Source organism: Cygnus atratus, chromosome 15, assembly GCF_013377495.2.
Source record: "Cygnus atratus isolate AKBS03 ecotype Queensland, Australia chromosome 15, CAtr_DNAZoo_HiC_assembly, whole genome shotgun sequence".
NCBI classification, from domain to species: Eukaryota; Metazoa; Chordata; class Aves; order Anseriformes; family Anatidae; genus Cygnus; species Cygnus atratus.
In genome coordinates this window covers 1,173,977-1,195,120 of record NC_066376.1, presented here as the reverse complement: position 1 = coordinate 1,195,120, position 21,144 = coordinate 1,173,977, and the positions used below count along the sequence as shown (strand labels likewise).

At 43.2% G+C, this 21,144-nt stretch overlaps 2 protein-coding genes across 7 annotated transcripts in view; one reads left to right on the top strand and one right to left on the bottom strand.

Moving 5' to 3' along the window:
* ARHGAP17 (Rho GTPase activating protein 17) overlaps positions 1 to 4,036 on the bottom strand; it is a 42,493-nt gene extending 38,457 nt beyond the window's left edge. For all 5 annotated transcript variants that reach the window (XM_035563443.2, XM_035563444.2, XM_035563441.2 and 2 more), the window contains exon 1: positions 3,890 to 4,036. In XM_035563443.2, coding sequence (XP_035419336.1) covers positions 3,890 to 3,942 — 53 coding nt within the window. In that variant the 5' untranslated portion in view covers positions 3,943 to 4,036. The remainder of the gene's footprint in view (positions 1 to 3,889) is intronic.
* Positions 4,037 to 4,319: 283 nt separating this feature from the next.
* Positions 4,320 to 20,662, top strand: LCMT1 (leucine carboxyl methyltransferase 1). 2 transcript variants are annotated; one of them, XM_035563472.2, is made up of 11 exons: positions 4,320 to 4,471; positions 5,115 to 5,206; positions 5,840 to 5,961; positions 6,356 to 6,432; positions 7,086 to 7,147; positions 13,689 to 13,791; positions 15,291 to 15,411; positions 16,189 to 16,290; positions 16,709 to 16,800; positions 18,347 to 18,444; positions 19,725 to 20,662. In XM_035563472.2, the coding sequence occupies exons 1-11, from the start codon at positions 4,374 to 4,376 to the stop codon at positions 19,745 to 19,747; spliced, it is 990 nt and encodes a 329-aa protein (XP_035419365.1). In that variant the 5' UTR covers positions 4,320 to 4,373; the 3' UTR covers positions 19,748 to 20,662. The 2 variants fall into 2 exon arrangements, with proteins under 2 accessions (XP_035419365.1, XP_035419366.1); XM_035563473.2 differs by lacking the exon at positions 4,320 to 4,471 and adding an exon at positions 4,644 to 4,880.
* Positions 20,663 to 21,144: the final 482 nt, after the last annotated feature.

Genomic DNA, 21,144 nt, shown 5'->3' with positions numbered 1-21,144 from the left:
CAGTGACATCACACACAATATAATCCTTTGTTATTTCTGACCCTGATACACAGCTGACCTGCTACGACGCCTACCTGCTTATGAGGCACCCAAAGGAAAGGTACGAGCGGGCCAGGCAGGGGTACCTCACCTCCGCAAAGCCGCGAGGCAGCACGCAGAACGCATCCCATGATGTGCCCCTCACAAAGTGCTCAGCCCAGGCAAAGCACACCTGAAACGCGTGTGCACAGAACCGTTCTTGGTCAGCATGGGCTTGGACTTCAACGCAGATTAAGTTTTGGAGGACTTAATACTTAAAATTTCATTAAAAGCAATCTCAACACAGCCTGTAAGGAATCACAGGCCACCTGAAATTCAGAATGAAGGTTGTGACTTTTTTTTCCCCTTCCCTTATAGTCCTTGAAGCCTCACTTAGAGCTTCAAATGTCTCTTTATTCTGATGCACTAATTCAGCTCCTCTGGAACTAATGATTGCCAGGTGAGCTATGGCTCCGCTCCCCTTCTCTGCTCCTGGCCCCACTTCTTTTGAATTCTCTTATCAGACATGAGATGCTTCGTGATGACATGAGAACCGCCACACTCCCACCGAGATTAACAGTTTATGAAAGGGGTCACTCGCCCGCTCCAGATCAGAATGCCCCAAGGAGGTTCGGGCGCTGCCTCCCGACAGAGGCAGTCGCACAGCTGCCTGGCCCAGCCTCGGGCACTGTCTCCAGCACAATCGACACCGGCTGACCCCAGCCGACAGCACCAGAGGGACCAGTGCTTGAACTGCCAGGTTTCAAGGGAAGGCAAAACATCCTGTTCGATCTTCCCCTCTCCTCCATGTTTATATGGACAAGTAATTGATATTTCACTTCAGGGGTTAACCAGAGCTTGCTTCTACAGCTGCATCATTTACAGAGGACCTGTCAAAAAAACAAAGTACTCAGTGGCAGATTGAATACTTCTCTTGTTTAAGGCATCCAGCAACATCCACAAGATAATTGCTGCAGCGTATTTAACACCACATCTACTAATTATTGGGGAATCCTGCTCCACTTAACTAATCCCCTCTTTAGTTCCTTACGTGTATTTCATAACGCTATACAATTCTGACCATGCAGACTCACAGGCTTCTCAGAAATGCCATTCCTCTGCTTTAGCAAAGCTCCTGACCACCTTTTCTTATTCCTTATTCTTCAGCTCCTGACCACCTTTTCTTATTCCTTATTCTTCAGCTAAGGAGTTACTTTCCGCTGATCCTAAGTCACGTACACGTGGTACAGCTGTAGGCCAAGCATGCCAGCCTTCACAAGCTGACCATAAGAGAGGTTGTATCACTCATACACACGGCCAGCTCAATAGAATGGGCCCTTAACTATAGATTTAAACATTGCTTCATTAAAAATAAAACGACTATGGCTGTGCTGACCTCACCGTAACATGGCTGTCCCCAGTTTTGGGGAAAAGAGCTCAGAACGAGTGAGAAGCGCAGATTAATACACCCCTTTCTGATACACCACCACAAAAAACAAGAGCCAAAGGTCACCCAAGGAAGCAGCAGATGACACAGGCAGGTAGATGTGGCAAACAAGGTAAATGGCAGGGAGCACTCTGCACCACAGCCTCGGGTGCCACAGGTGAGCTGGCAGAGACGAAGGGATGGGACCCTCGGCACAGATGCCAGACCCACTGCAGCAAGCGCTGCTTGTCTGGTGGGGCAGCCCACTCACCAGCTCGGCCTCCCAAGGGTGAACAGCATCCTAAAAAACTGACCACATCTCTTCAAGAGACTTACATGACCAGTGCAATGCTTCTGACAGAGCATTTGTCTCATGGTGTTCAGCATATGGCTAACCAGCAAGTTACAGCAACGCGATACGTATCAGCCTCAGAAAACAGCCAGCCGCAACCGTACCAACACCTCTCATAAAAACACCGCGTACCTGAAGGCAGTTTGCTTTGATTCAACTACACCTAGACAAAAAACAGATAAAAGGTACACTGCATTTTTTTTCAGTGTTACAGAATTTACAGATTTACGGAAGTCAAACTCATTTCAGTTACATAAGCGTTTTTCTTTAACTTGGAAAGACACAAATATTCAGGTCAGCAACAAAAGAGTAAGAAGTACGTTAATAAGACTACAGCAGGCACACCCCTACGAAGGGCAATCAGGTCGATTCAAAGCACTTACAACCACTTACAACCTTTTGTGTACAATCTCTATGCAAGAGAGGCAACAAGTACTGGTCAAAACTTCAAGATACTCCTCATTCTTTACAGTCTTCTCACTTCTGTTTAATTAAAAGTAAAGCTCGTATGTTCTTGGGTAAAGAATCCATACCACTAACTGAACACTCTGGAGACAATTTATTAAAAACCACTTAGTAAGCAGAGAGAGACCCAATAAGGATGTGCTTGCATTTAATGCCAACAGGAAAAAAGGAGAAACATGGTTTAAATTGAATTTAAACTATTAATGTTAAGCGTATGAAAACAAATGAGTCGGTATCATTAGGTATAACTTTTAGTGAAGACTTATTTCAGGTACCTGTTTGTATTTTAATGGAAGCAGAAAACTTTGCCGTTCGAGGCACAGGCTGCTAACGCACCAGCAGACTGCCTGGCACAGAACAACCATCACATCACGCACACAGACAGCCACACCCCGGGAATCTCAGCTGGGAAACAAGCGATAGCTGCATCTCCCGGGATCCTCACAACAGACACTTCTCAGCCGCGGTAGTCAAAGGTCGGAACGAAGGTTGGAACTTCTGCTCCCAACGCAAACACGACTACAAACACTTCTCCAGATTTAATTCTTCTTTTCCCCCTGAGGTAAGAAGTAGCCTGAGATGTTTATCCTACTCGGTACAACACAGATTACCAGAAATTCCACTTGGGATTTGGAGCTACGGCCCAACACGTACTAGCAGGAACTCCAGTAATCACTCCAATGATTTCAAAGTCTACTAATTTATGAAGAAAACTCTATATGAGATGAGGACGAAAGAACACGGGATTGGTTTGGAAGTTATGTTCTACCTTACAGCAAAACAAATGTCCCAACAAAATCTGCTACTTTGCCGTTATTAGCTGACACCCTGGTCTTTTACATCCAAATAGGCCCCAAAGAAGATAAATAACGTATTAAATGAATTACTGCAGCAGAGGCCGTGAAAGCACGAACTCAGATAACCTGAAAGCATACGCTTCGGGATTAAGTTTTTATTAAAACCTGAGAAGTTTCTGGAGGTATAAAGAATAAGTCCAGAGCCCTGCCCTACCAGCAGGAAAGCTCCATTTGCATTTTCGGCGCACCGAGGAGCTGCAGCTAAGCGTGACTGTGCCCGCGCCCGGCTCTGTTCCTGAAGGCTTTCCGAGACCCCGCCGTCCCGAGGCTGGTGGCAGCCGCTCAGACGGGGCTTTGGCTATTTTCGTCACCGAGCACGCACCCCCCGCGATCTCCTCAGCGCGGAAAAAGCACGCCGCGGATCAAAACAGCTCCGTGAGACGCGGTAACAAAGGAAGCGAAAGTCACGAAGGGCAGGCAGGAAGCGCACGGCGCGGGCGGCCGGCAGGGAGCCCAGCCGAGAGGCGGCCCCGGCGGAGCCTCCTCGGCGCTCCCGCTCCCCGTTCCGCTCGGGAACGCCGGGCTGCCCCCCGCGGCCCTGCCCCGCCCTGCCCTGCCCTTCCCGTCCTCTCCCTCCCCGCCGGGCCCCGCTCGGGACCCGCCGGAGGCCGCCCCGTGCCCGCTGCCCCTCACGCGGGGCCCAGACGCGGCGGGGCCCGGCGCTGCCCTCACGCGGGGCGGCCCCGCGCGGCCCGGCCCGGCCCGGCTGACCCGAGCCCCCCGCCGCGCCCCCCGCAGCCCGGCAGCCCCCCGGTAGCCCCCGGTGCCCACCTGCCGACGGTCTGGTTGGCCAGCTGCTTCATGCGGTTGAACTGCTTCTTCATGGCGGCGGCCGCCCAGGCCCCCCGGGCCCCTCACCTCGCTCCGCCGCCGCCCGGCCCCGGCCTCCTCCGCCCTGCTCGCGGAGCCTCCCGCCCCTCCCCGCCCCGCCCACACCGGAACCCACCGCCGCTTCCGGCCCCGCCCCCAGCACCGGGACAGCCCGGGAGCCCGGATGGCCGGCCACGCCCCCAAAGACTACAACTCCCGGCTTCCCCTGAGGCACGCAGCCATTTCCTGGGCGGGGCCGAGCAGGCCGCGCCCTCCCATTGGGTGCTGTGGAAATGGGCGCGGCCGCGGGCCAATCGCGGCGGGACTCCCCGAGCTCCGGCATGCCGCTCTGCGGAGGCGACCAATGAGAGGCGGCGGGGGGCGGGCCGCGCCGGGCGGCGGCGGCAGGGGCCGGCAGGGGGGCCCGCTTCGCCTCGCGCCCTCCATGGCGGCCGCTGCCCGCGGCCCCCTCCCCGCCGCCGGCCCCGACGAGGCGGACGAGGCGGTCCGGGGCACGTGCGAGGACGCGTCCGTCTGCAAGCGGTACGGGGCGGGGCGGGGCGGGGCGGGGCGGGGCCTGAGGGGGAGCGGAGCCGCTCGGACCCGTCCCGGACCCGTCCCGGGGGGCGCCGCAGGGCCTGGCCCCCACCCTGCGGGGCCCCACCGCTGGCCCTGCGGGGTCTGGCCGTGCCCCGCCGCTGCGGGGGGAGCCCCCCGGGGGGCTCTACTCGGAGCTCACCCCGCCCGCCCCGGGGTGCTGAGCTCGGCTGGGCCAAGGCGGCGGTGTCACGGTGGTCACGGGTGAACGCCGGCGGCCCGCGGGGTAGCACGGTGCGGCAGCACAGCGCGGGTGCGTGCGGGCTGGGAGACTTCAGCCAGGCAGGTGCCGGTTGTTGGGCCCTCAGGGAGGAACCGCTGGAGGTTGGGCTCTTCGCCTGTGGCAGGCCATGAGGTAGCGCAAAGGCCCTTGGAAAGTGGCTTGTTTAATGTGGCAACAGGCAAAATGTTTTAGCTTGGCAACCTGTAACTTCCTAATGGAAATGGCTCCACGCGCTCACCAGGCTGTTCAAACCTCGCGTGCACATAGGCATGCACATCAGCGGGCTTTTCAGCTTGTTTCTTTTCAAATAAATCTTGCTGGCCTTACTTTATAATTTTGTTTTTTTTTTTTCCCTTTGTCGGACAGGTTTGCTGTAAGTGTTGGCTACTGGGAGGACCCTTACATCCAGTGTTTTGTCAGACAAGCCAAAGAAAGAAAAGCACCTGAAATCAATAGAGGCAAGTCGGCATATAAACACAAAGACAATACAAACGTATTTTTACCTCACCTTGGAGAGCATCAAACCAAACTTCCATATATCGCATGTATGGAGCGCAGGATATACGTAAAAGAATGAGACAAAAGAATGAGACAAGTACCCTGCACAGTAAAATTGCATACAGTGTCTGACCTTACAGTTATTTTTCTTTTAATCAAAGCTCTTATCTTTTGCTTTCCCTATTCTGAATGGAGTGTCTCTTAGTTAACGTGCAACAGGCTGTACAAAGCAATCAAAAATATTGACTTGACCCAGGACAGCAGAGTATGTCAGCCCTGGCCTCTGCAAAAGTTAAGTGTGCACAACTGCTTGAATTAATCTGGTCTGTTCTTTCTTTACCCAAGGAATGGTATTTTTTCTATGCATCCGATTTAGGTAGTAAAAGCAGGAAAAAATAAAACCCTTAGCTATATTAAAGAATGTATTATTCTTCATAAGAAACACCTTTTTGGAAAAAAAAAAAAAGAAAAAGAGTTAACAGTTTCTAAAGTTACCTAAAAATCTCTATGTTAAGCATCCAGTATTATATTAAAATAGTAGTTAAATGTATATATATTTTTTAATATTTTTTAATATATTTATTTTTTGACAGGTTATTATGCTCGTGTTCATGGGGTCAGTTATCTGCTTAAGGCCTTTCTAAAGAAAACAGAATGCAACTGTCAAATCGTGAATCTTGGTGCTGGCATGGATACCCTCTTCTGGAGATTAAAGGTAAGTGATAGCTGTGAGTAATGAACTCAGCTGAAGACAAAGATTTGTGTGGATGCTTGAAGCAATCTTCTGCAAGGGCTTATCAGTGCTGCGTTCTGCAGCACAGTGTGGAGGTGTGTATGTCTGCAGACTGCCCTGGTTAGTTTGCCTCGGTTCTCAGCTTAGAATAAGTTTAGGTATCTTTAAACTGCAGCCCGTGAGGAGAGGCTGTTTTCACCCAAAAGCAAGTGACATGAAGCTGACCTCTAGAGGACTTTCAGGGAACAGACCATGAACTTAATGTTTTGCTATCCTCTTTAGGGCTAGGATTTCACTTTCCTTGTCCTGTGTCCTTTTATTGTGTGCACGTGAAATGTGAATGGCCCTAATTCTATGGTATTACTCCAATTCTCAGGATGAAAATCTTCTCCCTAGAAAATATTTTGAAGTGGATTTTCCAATGATAGTTGCAAGAAAAATACATAATATCAAGTAAGTATATTGCTCGCATTTACCGATATGATACTGGATATAATTTAGCTAAATGTCGTGAATTGGAAGCTATAAATTTTAATTATTTCACCTCTCTTCTGAGGAACTCTTCACACTCCATGACTTAGAATAAGGGTTTGATTGTGCAGGCAAGTCGTACATGAGACTGCTCTACTACTGTTTCAATTTGGAGAAGTTGCTATGTGGAAACTTTAGGAAGGCAAGCAGACTTTATTCTTAATTGTGTAAAATGTAGTGGGGCAGGGCAAACCTCAGGATGATTACAGGCAATTAAGTCTCTTCTACTAATACTGAATACATAATAAATTTTCAGGCTTGCATGTTCAGTTAGATAGGATAGCTGGTACTGTGCCTGAATATTCTGTTTGAATGAATAAATTAAGGCTTGTGGAGATACTTTGAGTGTCTGGATTTCTCTTGAAAGAGTACCTCAGAACCATAAGAGTTGTTGGTTATAAAATTCAACTGCAAGTCCAACCTGCAGATGTTTTTATTTCCAATAGAGGGCAGAGGTATTCTCTTGTCTGTTGTTTTTTTTAACACGTGTTTAAAAAAAATATATAAAAAAAAAAATTGGAAGCAGAGTTAAACAAGCCTAACTGCTCAGAGATGCTTCTTCCTTCTTCCCACAGATCAAAACCTCCCCTGTCAAAACCTATTATAGAATCCCATTCAGGGGACTCTCTTCTAATAGGTGAGTCATCTTTAAAATAAGTCAGCAATGTACTGCAGCACTTTTAAAACTTTTCTGATCACTTTGTTCTGATATGTGGGCAGGCTTTTAATGCTTGAAATGCTGTTTGGACAGAGAATTGGGAGGGAAAAGAGGCTTTTTTCTTTTCTTATAAAATCCTGCCCATTTGCTCTGTGTCATGTTAGAAATGTCTTCTCTTGAAAAGGTTTTATTCTGCCGGAAAGTTTTGCTGTTTTTTTTCTTCTCTTGTATGTCAGTTAACTTACATTTTCTTCTCTGTCACGGAAAAGGAAGAATGCTACTGATGGTCAGATATACTTGATTAAAATATCTCAGTGCTTTCCTCATGTTTTCCATCTCATTAAGAGCACAAGTCTTTACATTTAGCAGTCTTCACAGAAGTAATACAGCCTACAAAGTCAATTTGCAGGAGCCGGTGCCACTTGTTATACTTGGGTATTTAAATAAGAGGATATTACACTCAGTTGGTGTTATATCGTTCTACTGTCTTGGCTTACAGCCACATTAGGTTTGTGTCAAGATTATAATTTAAATTCGTGAAAAAAAAAATGGATTCTGTTGAGTTGTGTTTTCAGTGCCCAAATTGCAGATACTGCACTGTAGCTGCTTTTGGACCACTTAGGAGGAGCAGTAATTAGCTGCATCTATGATGCCAGCTAGTTTGCATTAGCAGGTGTCACTCTAAAACAGAGCTGGAAGTCTCGTGTTTCCTGTTATGGTGAATCTACAAGTGCTTTTAATAGGCACAGTCCTAGCTGAGAGGCTGGAGGGCTTGAAGGAGCCCTCTAAAGAGAGAGAGTGAGAAGTTGCGCTCATGCTGCCGGTGGCATGCTGTAGGTGCTCACTCTAAGGCTTGTTTAGTGCGTGAACTTTGATCAAGAGCACTGCCACACGCTGACTGAACTGCATATTTATGCATACCATGAACATTTTATTGCTGCATATTAGAGAGCTGTAATTTAGCAAAACTTCAGATGTCATTTGAATGTCAGGATTCTCTGCTGGTCATTCAGGTTTCAAAAGGTGAAAGCCCAATGCACTGTCTCAGAAAAAGGGCTTCTAAGTACCGCTGTGTTTCGGTAGGAGACCTTGTAAGTGTGTGATACAATGAGATATGCTGCATAAGTACTCTTAAAAAGGCATTAATACAAAGCTAATCAGAAAGGTTTGATAGTGTTTGTGTTACTGAATAGCTCTGTAGATACTTCTCGTACAGCAAAACTACTGCTAAGTTATCAAGTTGCAGCAGTGTATTGCAATCAAAACCTGCTAATTAACAGGTCACTGCAGTTGTGAACCTACTGGAGTGGCTTATTTCTTTAAAGTTGTTCTTTCTCAGTGCTGGGCATTAAATGCTTTAGAGTAGGAATTTCAGTGTAACCAGGTTGGTGTAGGTGCTACCATGGTGTGACCTTTGGGTTGTAGCACAGTACCTGCATATATTTGGAGACAGCGAAAGTCTTCTGTGGAATGCCAGCTTGGACTGGCACTCAGTAACCACGGATGAGATTGAGTGAAATCCCTGTGGGAACTCTTAAGGACGCATTAATGGAACTGCTTCACGTGGAAGTAACACCAGAAGAGGGTGTAGAATGAGCAGACAAATCAGTCGGATGAATCTTGCCTGGTCCTAAATCTTTCTTACAGCTCTAAAGGAACTTGACAGAGTGTGACCTTATACGGCTGTTAGAATAACTCTGTGTTCTGGGAGTCGTAACTGTCAGGATGGTTGTGATGGGCAAACAGGGCATAATGAAACAGCACTTCCAGATAGTGAAATTGCTCAGGATTTTTGAATCTTGGGTTTGGTGATTGGTTCTTTTTTTTCTTCCTTTTTTTTTTTTCCTTTTCCTCGTAAATCAGATCCACACCACTGTCTCTTGTGCACAAGGAATAATTTCAGAAGCTTTGGAATTCATTTCTCGAGTTGCTGTAATATCCATTGACGTGACTCTTGTTCTTACTGCTTTTCCCCTCACGCTAAATGTTTTCATTTCATGGAACCTAGTGCTTTTTTGGATTCAGGGCAACATTTGTTTTCTCCTTGCTGTTTTTACAAAGAAATGGCAGCAAGGCTTGCAGTTCAGGGATAGATATTTGTGGCCTCTGTCCTTGAATGCAACAAGATGACACTTGTCATTGAACAGCTTTGCCATTTCCGAGGGAATGTCAGATCTCCAGGGGAAAGCAGTGAATTTGTGCAGTAATTTGACATTGCTGTGGCAGTATCAGGTTAAATTGTTTTCAAAGTTCAGTGATTCTATCTGGTTTATGATGCTGTTGTGAGTGTCAGGAAGTTAGTACTCCACATTTTGCTGCCTTGCGGGTGCAAATTATGTTTCAATGAACTATTACCTTTGTGTCGCTCATACACTTTGTGACCCTGTCTTGTCCAGCTTGGGAGTTGATTGTTTTAACTTGCTTTTTCCTACATTTCCAACTTCACTTGTGACCCAACACAAACATCAGGGGTGTTGCTGTCTTGGTGATTTGCATGCCTTGTGTTGAGGGTGATCCTGCTCTTGCAGGACAGGCTAAATTTCTTTGTGTTTTGACATATACCCTCTTTTGATGTTGTAGTTACAAACAACCCAAGTGAAACAAACACTGCGTCATTCATGCCTGTGATCCCGCAGCATGGTTTGTTGTAAAGCTGTTGTTTATAAAGCTGCCAGAGATAACTTAGCATGAAAATGAACGTGAAGAAAACAGTTTGAGTGAATAGTATCCTGCATGCTGTCTCTTGGAAAATCTTCAGGAAAAGTTATTCGAGAGCAATTTGAGAAGAGATTAAGAAAAGAAAACTCTGAATTCTTGCATTGTAAGTGCTGTGCTTCGTGCTCCTGTGACTCTATAATGCTGCTTCAGTAGACAAATTAAGATAGGGAGTGAGTGTCTGAGGGCCACCATAAAACAGAACATTTATTTGCTGGTAGCATGTTTCTGTAAAGGGAAACTTTATTGTAGTAAGGTCAAAAGGTAAATATAAGCAAATCGTGCTACCATTCAATAGCTGTAGTGATGGCTAATTCAAACTACTTGTTTTGTTACTTTCGTGGCATAAATCACAGAAAATCTACATGCAAGTGGTATGATCAGGGCCAAATGTATTATGCGTGACGCAGATAATAGAAGTATACACAGAGGCTGCGAGGAGCCTGTGTTGGACTGATGGGCTGGGTTGGAGCGGTGGGGGGAGTTTCATCTCCCTCATCTGCGGGGAGTTCGCTGTGGGAGGCGCCTTTGGAGGAGTGAGGTTATAGTAAGAAAAATGTTTATTTCTTTTAAGCACCAAAAATTTGATTCAGTTAAAAAGAAACTTCTTGTTCATAAGAAAAAAATCAGTGAATACCGCATGACTACTACCAGAGTGTTTTTTTTTCCTCTTTCAGCTGCTCTGTAGGTAGGCAGCTATTGTAACATACACTTGCACCAACGCTGCTTGGTCAGGGTAGCAGCGTATTTGCAAATTTTCATATTTAGAACATCAAGCTATATGCTGAAGTAGAAATTGGTGCCAAAGACCATGAAGTAGGATCACGTTATTTTCTGGGGCATTTATGACCATGCTCTGACTTTTGGCCTCCAGGCTGGGAACAATGGCAATTCCAGCTATCATCAGCTTTCATTGCCTCGCAATAAGTGAGTGTCTGCTATCTCTATGTGAAATGCTGGAGCAGTTGTCAGTTGGATTTTAAAATGTTGAAGAATTTTGCCTAGTTAAGTTTGATCTCTTCATCTCTGACTTTATATATAAGGGGATATTTTTTGTGCCATTTATAGGCCAAAGGTAGAAGCTGGTAGAAAATCTTACACAGAATTTTAGAAAAGGCTTGGCTGAAACTTTTTCCTCAAATGTTTTTTTTCCACCTCTCTTTTTGCGTTTTGAAATCAACTTGTGCTGATTTCATATCCTTCCCTAAGATTTCCTCCAAAAGTATTGATCATAAATGTTGACATATATGAATTATGGAGATATTTAATGAGGTGCTGTCAGATATGTTTCAAATGAACAATTTTTAGCAATTGTATCAACTTTTGTATGATGTGTGTGCAGCTCTGCCTCAGTTTTCATCTGTGGTTGTGTTTGCCAACAGCCATCAATGGAGAGTTGAGGGATGTTGGCAGGGAAATGTGTGGAGAAACAAGTATGTTCTGTTTGAATGGACCAGAGGAGAACCAGGCAGCCCAGATACTGGAAACAGAAGTAAAGTGATTGCATTTGGTGTAAAATGCTTTTGAAGAGAAGAAGAGAATCCGTTCCTCATCAGCTTTCTTCACTTTTTTTTAAGTTTCTGCTGCTGAGTCCTGTGCATTCTTAAAGACATAGGCATACTTTGATTTAAGGTTTAAAGAATATTTCCACTGAGCCAAATAACCCTTGAGGAAAACTGTTTTGTTTTTGTTTCTTCGTCCTGTAGATAACTTGAAATCACCAGGCTATGGTTAGGTGGCTGTTGGGTTTCACTTGCCCCCAGCCCACATCTCCAAGTACAAGTAAATGTTTGCTTAGCACTGAGGATCAGCCAGCTTACATTGGCCTTCCCTTCTTCTGCCCTGTCAAGGCATAGCTGAAGTCCTGTGGTTCATGGTGTATACAAGCATGTTAAAAACAATGTTAGTAATTTTGATGAAATTTGAACCATTGTAAAGGACAGTTTTAACCTACAATTTGAGAGGCTTTGTTCTTTCCTGTTCTTCGGTTACAGAAGCTCATACTCATAGTATGAGCAAAAGACGCTTATTTCCACCTCTGGTGAGGTGTTTGTGGTACGTCCGTTGCTGGGTCAGTTGAAGACTTGCAGTGTATTTCTGGTCATACTGAATGTACCAGTACGTCCACATCAGTGCAGCTGGACAAGAAGATGGCATTAATTTCATACTAATTGTGATGGCTTGACGCTTACTTTGCTGTATCTCTGGTAAGCAAACAAATCACTATCTGAGTTCTTTCCTGTGCGTGGTGAGGTTCTTTAGGTGCCGTTATCATGGCCTTGATACCATAACTTAAAGAGAAGGGCGTGGGAAGCAGTAAAGCTATTACAGAGCACGCACATAGAAAAAAGCCTTGACTGAAAATGTCGAACCACTTGCTGCACAACTTCCCCTCTCCGTAACTCTGCACGAACCATTCTGATCTCTGTGCTTGTTTGGAAATGTTGCTAGAAAAACAATTATTGTGGCTTTCTAGAGCCTTTTCAGAGTTGGTCTCTTGAAAACTAAATGGAGGTCCCTCTTCTAGAATGTTTGAAGTACTGTTTAATTCAATGAATTGCTTTTTGTTTTTTTCCATATTTTTCCTCTCTCAGAATGGAAAACCTTTTTCACACTGTCTCTTCAGCCACTCGGCTTCTCTTTCACCCAGCTCTTGACATCTGTTCCTGTACTGCCGCTCAAGCGCTGTGTTTCTGCCACAGGTTCCCAGGCAGAGCTGTGCCAGAGCAAGTGACAGCTTCTGCAGATGGATGTTGGCTGTCTGTTACGAGACCGCTTCAAACTCTGTTCTTGTTTTTTTTGTTGTTTCTCTCCCTACTGTTTAGCTTACTTATTTTACTGTTTGCTTGGACATCGAAACAGTAGGAAGGGGAAGTTGCTTGCTATTCTGTCCTCCCATCTTCACTCCAGTAGTACAGCTCTTGAGTTAAAGCTAAAGCACGAAAGAGCAGTCGATCATATTCCGACAGAACCTTGCTTCTTTAAGAGTGGGTTAGATACTGGACTCGTGAAGTGCTTTCTCTGCGGGCTGGGTTTATATAGCTGAGTTGATTGCAACTGGTTGTCACAATTACCAATGGCAAGATACTCATGTTGCTACTGGCTTCCGTACAGCTTTGCTAGTATAGCAAGTGTCTTCTGGCTTTAGTATTATTTCCCACTTTGCGTTGGGAAACCTTTATCGAAGCTTGCTTACCACTGTATCCTGGGCTGAACATTTACATCTCAGAATATCTTTTCTAATTTGACTCCTCGCATGTAATACCATTGCTAGACCATACGAGAAGGCTGAACTAACTTTTTTGGCCCCCAAACATGTCTGATACCCATAGATGTTATATAATGTATGTATTGTTAGTTTATATAACTATATCTCTTGTTAATTTTTGAAACATTGTTAGTCTCGTTTTTCAGAAATTAGTGAAGGAAGTAAAAAGTCTATTGGGTGGTCTAAAAAGACTCTAAAAAGAAAGCAAAAACCCCTGCATTTAATCTTCATTCTTTTTTTCCTCTCTGCATTCCTTGAAACCATGGTAACGGATAGGTTATCCTGTCTGCATTATAGTGGCTACAGAGTAGAAGATAAGGTGTTTGGCAGAGTCTGATGCTAATATAACACAATCTGAAAACCACAATAATCTGGTATGAGGGAAATTAATGTTTTTAAAAGAAGAGTTTTCAGTTAATTATTAGGTATAACAGATCAAACTTTGACTTCGTATTCATATGTTGATGAATATTTTAATTTATAATTTCAGCATACCTCTTATTTGTAACTGTTGGTTTCCAAATTTTGAACTTGCAGATTCTCACAGCCTAGACTCCAGTCGTTACTCCATAATAGGAGCAGATCTTCGGTTCTCATCAGATCTGGAGGAAAAGCTAAAGAAACATAACCTGGACATACAGTAAGGTTTCTTTATTGTTACTGGTTTTTTTTGATGAGAGCGTATGGAAGCAGACTGGTGAGAGTAAAGTCAGGCTTGGGCATACGGTATCTGCATCCAGTTCTCATTATGCTATTTCCATGGTTACCTTTTCCTGAGCCCTTTGAGCAGAAGGAATTGTGCAGACACCTCATGCAGCCTAACTGAACTACTGCAGAGTTGTTCCTTCTGTGGTCCCTCCTGCAAACAGCTTTTTCATCACCTGTGTATCAAAATATCATGAATGGTTTTTTTAAGGGTGGAGTTTTTATTGATTCAGTTGTATTTTTTTTTAAAGATGACTTATGGGAGTACCTAGATCAGTACCTAGGTCTTCCAGCCCTATTTTTATAGGCATGAGTCAAGATTTCTAGGAGCTTAGCTGGAAAAATGAAGAAGAAAATGAAGAAGAATAATTCTGTCAATGTTATTTTATTTTTTTTAGACTTTTATCTTTGTAATTATTTTCTATTGCCTCTGCTTAAAACCTATATTGTTCCCTAGACCTTTTGGCAAAGTGATTGCTATGGAGTTTTTTGAGAACTTAACTCTGGAAGCTAATGTCTAGCGTTTTATTGTTCAAGCATTAGGCTTCTGAAAGGGCCAGGATTTAAGTTTTTAAAGCAGATGATGGACATACCTTTCAAATATAAGATATATATAAATAGCGGCTATCTGGATGGGTGGGAGAGAGCATATGGGAAAGCAGAATGTATCAAACTGCCATTTAAATCTTTACATTTTCGTCTTCTGAAATCTTGTCTTGCTTGTCTGTACTGCTGCTCCTTGTGGAATTTCTCCTGCTTCTATTGACTTTTCTTTTTCCTGTTGATTTTAACAAATAAAATTCTAATTCCAAGAAAAATTACTCACGTAGATGTCTATTTTGGTGGTGTGGATTTTATTTGTTATTTTTTTGTTTGCTTGTTTTTTGTGGATGGAAGAAGGAAGAGACAAAGTGCAAACTACAGATTGTATTTTGATCGATGTTAGTACATGAAGCTTTTTTACTTATATCAAACAAATTTGTCTATTATAGTTCTTAAAATTTTTTTGAAGAGAAAAACTCTTTTTTCTCTTTGTACTTTAATCCTAATTTTGCTGATCTGTTAAAATTGCGTGGATTGTGTCTATAGGGTATGGCTCTTCTCCAAAATGATTTTTAATATGCACTTCAGTTCCTGCTGTCACAGTTCAGAGATCAATTACAGGATACACATTCTTCTGTATTCATTGCATGGCTCGCTTAAAAGAGATCGTTTCTTAATATCTCAGTTCTGGAACCAGGGGAGTCGTCTGTGATTAATTTGTTGGCTGCTGGAAAACCCAGTTCTAGTCGAACTGATGAAGTGATTTAATTCAGTCTTAAATGTCTAGTTCGTAATAGCGGAGCTCTTTTAAGAATTTGGGGGGCATGAAATTACTTGCCAATAATTCTTGTTCTTTTACTAGAAGTGATTCTCTTGGTTTTTGTTTTAAAGTTTGCCGACGCTTCTGATAGCAGAGTGTGTGCTGGTTTACATGACACCCCAACAATCTGCAAATCTCCTAAAGTGGGCAGCAAGCACTTTTCCAGTGACGATGTTTATAAATTATGAGCAGGTAAAACAAAAATGGCATTTTTTGAACTGCATTATTGACATAAAAATTGTTCTCAGAGTGGGAGTTCTGCTTGTAAAATGAGTTGTCCATATCCTTTTCTATAGACAACAGGTTCTGCTGAAGTTCTGTGTTAACGTGTGGTATCTTGACAATCTGTAATCTCATTGTAATGAATATACAACTGTTCTGAAAGGTGATTTGCTGGACTATATTGAACCAAAAGAGCTAGGCTTAATCCATATGTGGGTGAAACCATAGAATATTAGTTTAGATAAGACAGAGCTAAATGAAATGATGCTGAATATTGGCGATGAGTTCATAGCATTAGATAATCACCTCTCTTGTGTTTGGCAAAGGGGAGCAAAAATCATATCAGCATGAACTTAGCTTTTCTGTGTGCAAGTAAAACGCTGCCTGGAGGGAACTAGGTAGCTGCAGGAGTTAGTAACAGGATCTTCCGTATTGTAAGTCACTGCGAGGGAGCTAAACCAGGTTGTGAACAACTTAAAGCAGAGTTAGTTTTCAGCGCACAGTCCCTGTGCCCACAGGGGAAGTAGTATTGTTATCATTAAACCAGCACTCAGTGGTAAACATGACATAGCTGAGGAGGTTGTGGCTGTGGGAAATGAGACCTAGTGTAAGAATGGGAAATTTACTTTTAAGTTATCCTGTGCATTTTATGACAGACAATTAGAGAGTTTAACCAAGTTACTGCTTTTCATTGCGATTACATTCTTTTCGGAAGGGGGAACACTTTTGTCTCATTCTCTACCTGAGGTGAATATGACGGATCGGTTTGGACAGATCATGATTGAGAACTTGCAGAGACGACAGTGTAACCTGGCTGGAGTGGAAGTCTGCAGATCCTTAGAAGCTCAGGTAATAGAGCACAGAGCTCTGGGTGTGTTTGATAGCAAATTTACTTTATTTGTCTGCAAGTTCTGTGTACACTGTAAGGCTCAGAGCAGTGACTGAAGCAGGTTTGGGGTGGGGCAACTGCTACCTACAGGAAACCCTTTTCCATCTGCTTTACAGGGATTCCCTGCTATTAATGTTGTGGTTGCTAGATAACCAGTTAGCTTCTGCAATTGTGCAAAAACTGCAGTAGATCAGAGCACAACTCTATCTAGCCCACTGCTCTCTCAGTAGAGGTTAGCAGCAGATTCTTAGAAAAGGGTATAACAGCTCTTCAAAGAACAGGTCAAGTAGCTGCCCTACAAAATCCTTAAGGGGAAAAACTTTTCTGGTATCATGTCCTCGAGTCTTCTGAAAACTGTCCTCCTTGTTTGTTTTACAGAGGGAACGATTGCTGTTAAATGGCTGGGAAAATGCACATGCCATTGATATGATGAAAGTGTACAGCTTTTTGCCACAGGCTGATGTCAAAAGGTATTGCTGGTAGCTCGGTTGCAGCCAAAAGTCATCTTCACACACCATTTCCAAAACACTTTATGCCAATGTGTAGTACGGGATCCCCTCATATATCAGAGGGTAGCTGTGTGCAGATGCTAGCTAGCTAGGCAGAACGTGTCCGAGTCTGAGGTTTCTGCAGAGCCTTAAGGATAACGCCTAGAGCAACACAAGTGATCCAGAGGGTTATCTCTGTAAGGAGTAGGCTGCCAGTGGTAATGATTTATTTCGGTGAGGTTTAAAGCATCTCATGACAGAAATTTGCAGATAAAAGATGCTACAGAAGTGCTGTGTTTTTACAGTACCCAGGATGTTTCTTGTGAACATCCAGCCTCCACAACACCAGATGGGTGAGGCGGAGTCCTAGGATACATTCGGAACAGGCATCCACTTTTCATGTCCCCAAGGCGGAGATGACATCCATGTGTTTGCTCCAGTCTTGTAGGCCTACGTAAGATTACTTACCATTTGTTTTTTTCTGCTACAAGTGGGTGGAAAATGGCCAGTTTTGTTCTTCCTTCCTTTTCATATCATGTTCATGAGCTAGATTGCTGGGTCTGTACACGGCTGAGTACAGAGTGGGTATAAGTAAAGGCTGTTTGCACTGGTCAGTAGTCTGCATTGATTTTGTTATTTTTTTGCATTAAAGAAATGCTAAAAAGGGGGATTTTTTTTAGTGAGTAACATTTTAGGTATGTAACGTGAAAAGTGAATTGCTATGAGCAGTTCATTACCTGTTGTTTGAATTAGCTAAGCAACTCCCCTTGGTCAAAATAAATATTTACATATAGGGATTTCTCAAATTATGGAACTGAACGGGTAAAACTGAAAATCATAGGTTGTTTAAATAGGAATTATGACACTAGGCTAATTACAGTGACACAGAGAGGAGCACGCCATGTTAAACTCTTTAAAGCAAGGACAGCTTGGGAGAGGTTTTCTCGCTTTGGTGAAGTGGAAAACATTAAAAAATCCTTGGTAGAGACCGTTTTAGGGAAAAAAATCCTCACATCTTATATGTACCATTTGGTTTGTGTTTTGTCATGAGCTCATGTGGGAGAGTTGTTAGGAACTGCACTGGTGTACCCATCACTCACCAAGACATAATATGGACTTGTTGTGATTGTGTGGAGAAAATACTATCTTCGACTGTTAGCTGTTATCCTTTGCTAAAGAAGAATCTCATTCCATTAGTCTGTAACTACTATCTCTACATAAATCCAGCAAGACCAGATACATGTAGTAAGAGGGGTTAGAAGAGAAATGCTGGTATTCCTGAGAAATTACACAGACTAATCCTGGAACATTAAATTCCTGGGATTGGAAGTTAAAAACGTCTCGTTGTTTCATACATTGACGACAAAGCCTAGCAGTGGTGGTATCTTCATTATGAACAAATATGTTTATTTTACTGTAAAGATAACTGCTTTATTGGCTATGCCTTTCAATTCTCTGGAGTGAAGAAGTGTACATTAAAAACTGCCCTGATACTCCAGTTTAAATCACAGGTTTTTTGTTCCCACAGAATAGAAGAACTTGAATTCCTAGATGAAAAGGAACTGTTTGAACAACTAATGCAGCACTACTGCATCTGCTGGGCCTCAAAAGACAGCAGTAACCTGGGTAATGTTCTCCAAGATCTAGGATTTGACCCTTCACATTGAAATCTTACATGGAAAGACGGGGACTATATCCTACAGATGTATGACAGAAGTATCCTGTAGCTGGAATGGGTTCTGCTTCTCTGGGGCTGTGAACACCTCCTAGATGGTGACAAAGGACTGTTTCTCCACTGTCTCCTGAGGGTTTGTATAGGCATCTAAATTGCCTAACTCAAGCCTGTTCAGTACAGGGGAGTTTGAATTTTTATACTGAAAGATGCCGTATGGGTTACTTTAAATAACTGCCTGCTTTATACTATCAGTGCTAATCGAAAGGATTACAAATCCTATGAACGTAAAGTACCATATGGGCACACAGTATATAAAATCACGGTGTCCTGACAACATAAAAATAATTTTCTGCTACTTAGTCCAGTCTTCTGCACTGTCCCCATTACATCCATCTAAGGCTTAAGTATTCCATCCTGGGAGAAGAAATTCCCCCTGAAGTTATTAACCCTTTTAGATGTTCCTTTGTTTTTTAATGCTGGTAAAGCGAGATCTGCAGTATCCCATTGCTGTTGCTGTAACAGAGGTGCTAGCTTGTGGTGGTGTCAGCTGACCTCAATCCTACAACTTTGTCAGTATTGAGTTACAGAAATGCACAATTTTCCTTTGTTTTCTGATTGCTACAAAGTGATGACTGTACTGCAGGACTTATTTCTGGAGGAGCTAAGCACAACAAATTCACCTACACATAGAAGCCAGCATCCCTGGGATCTGCAGCATTATTCTTTGCTGTGATTAGAGAAGTATTTAGGACAATTTTGCGTACTGAGGTTAAATGGTGCAGCGTACCTTAGAAGTCAGAAAAAGCAAATCTCAATCAAATGTGTAATGCCTGGGCATGCCTCAGTCTAAAGCACTTTTTCTTTATCCAGTGTGAACTCATTGCCCTCATTAATGGTACTTGTCCCAGCTTTCTCCTCTTAATTCCATGAGCAGACTCTGACTTCTGTCAACAGCCTGTATTGCTCTTTCTGCCACAGATAACCTCAGTGCTCCTTCAGATTGGCTTATTCAAATCAACTGCTGAATTGCGATGAAAAAAAAGTTAAAAATTGCAGATCAACTTGATTCCTAATTTCCTTTCCTGCCACCAAATCTTTAGTATTTGTTTTAAAACCAAAACAAACCTCAAAGCATCCTACTTTCTGTGTCCATCTTAATAGTGAAATATGGGTGGTATAGGTATAAACGGTTGTTTCTCCTCCCACGCCCCCACCCTTTCTTTTCTTTTAGGTCTTGCAGATATCACCTTCTAATGTACTTGCTCAAAGGAAGCCATGGGCCCAGAAGCCGCAGCTACTGCCTTCTGCTTGAGACGAGATCACAGAAATGATGGGACTCTGCATGTGCCAAGTTCAGTCTGCTCATCTGTGTAAGCAGTGCCAGTAAAGAAAACGACTGGTGCTGCTCATGTTGACTCTCCTGTTGGCTTTTGGTAGTTTTAACAATTTTTTTTGGCCCATTGTGAGCAATTGTTATGAAGCAAGACTCACTTCCCATTCCTGGATATCTCTAATGACAGACTTTTATAAGATGTTGGTAATTCCTGTTTAAAAGCTCACCTTCCTTAGTTTAAAACAGAAAGTAAAGTGTTCTCGGATTATATTATTCCCCTCTTTCATCTTTTTGTGGATGTGTAAATTGTATTTGTGACAGGAAGCTGAAAAAAAAAGTTGGTGAGCTGCATTACTGGATACCTCTTTGCACTGTGCACGGCTGATCATGAAAGTTAATTTTTGTTCATTTTCGTTCTGTTCAGGTTTAACTTTTATGAAGTGTTACCCTATTAGCTTTCTCCAGGCTTTTACTGTTGCTACGAGGCTGTCATTATATTTGGTCTGTTTTTATATGGGAAGGGAGAAAGAAGAAGAAAAGGGACCGTGATTCTTGTTCAGCGATGTACAAGAAACTGGTAAAGCAGACTTTATTTAACTGGATAAGACTTAGCTTGGCTGGTCAGCATGGGAATTGTAATGGTAAGAAAGAAATTAATCTACATTTGAACTGTTTCTGGCAGTATCTTTATGCCAGTGTCTCATTCTTCTTTCTTTCCCCTTAAAAGAAATGAGGAAAATCCCAGCAGCAACAAAACAAACAAATCTGCCCTATTGTTTGGAATTTAATCTTGCAACCTTCTGATGAGAAAAATAATAAATGTTTAATATTTATAATTTGTCTACTGTCTTACTCAAAAATTACCTATTCATTTCTATTTTAGTGATTCCTTTGCCAAATGCCTCAGCAAGAGTATTTTATTTTTAAAAGTAGATGCAAGCATAAGCAGCCATTTTAGTATGCTGTATGCCATGTGAATTCCTGTAGTGTACAAGTATCTGGCTTTGGAAATAGTTGATATGGGTTTGGACTAGGGAAGGAGGTTATTGAGATTCCAGAAAAACTAAACACTTCTTAGAAGTGACAGTCAATTTCGGAGAAACAGAAGGAGGAAAAGAAATGGCCTTTACTTTGCTGCCCTCCTCTCACAGTCAAGTACCAATTTTAGTCACTGGTAGCTACAGGCTGCCTGCTGTAATGTTTGTATCCAGCTGATTTCGTAAATGACAAGGCACAGAAATACAGTATTTGCTCTGCTTGGTCTTTGCTAAGTGTTCCCCAAAGGGAAGAGATGGATCCTCTGTGCAGCAATGAAAGG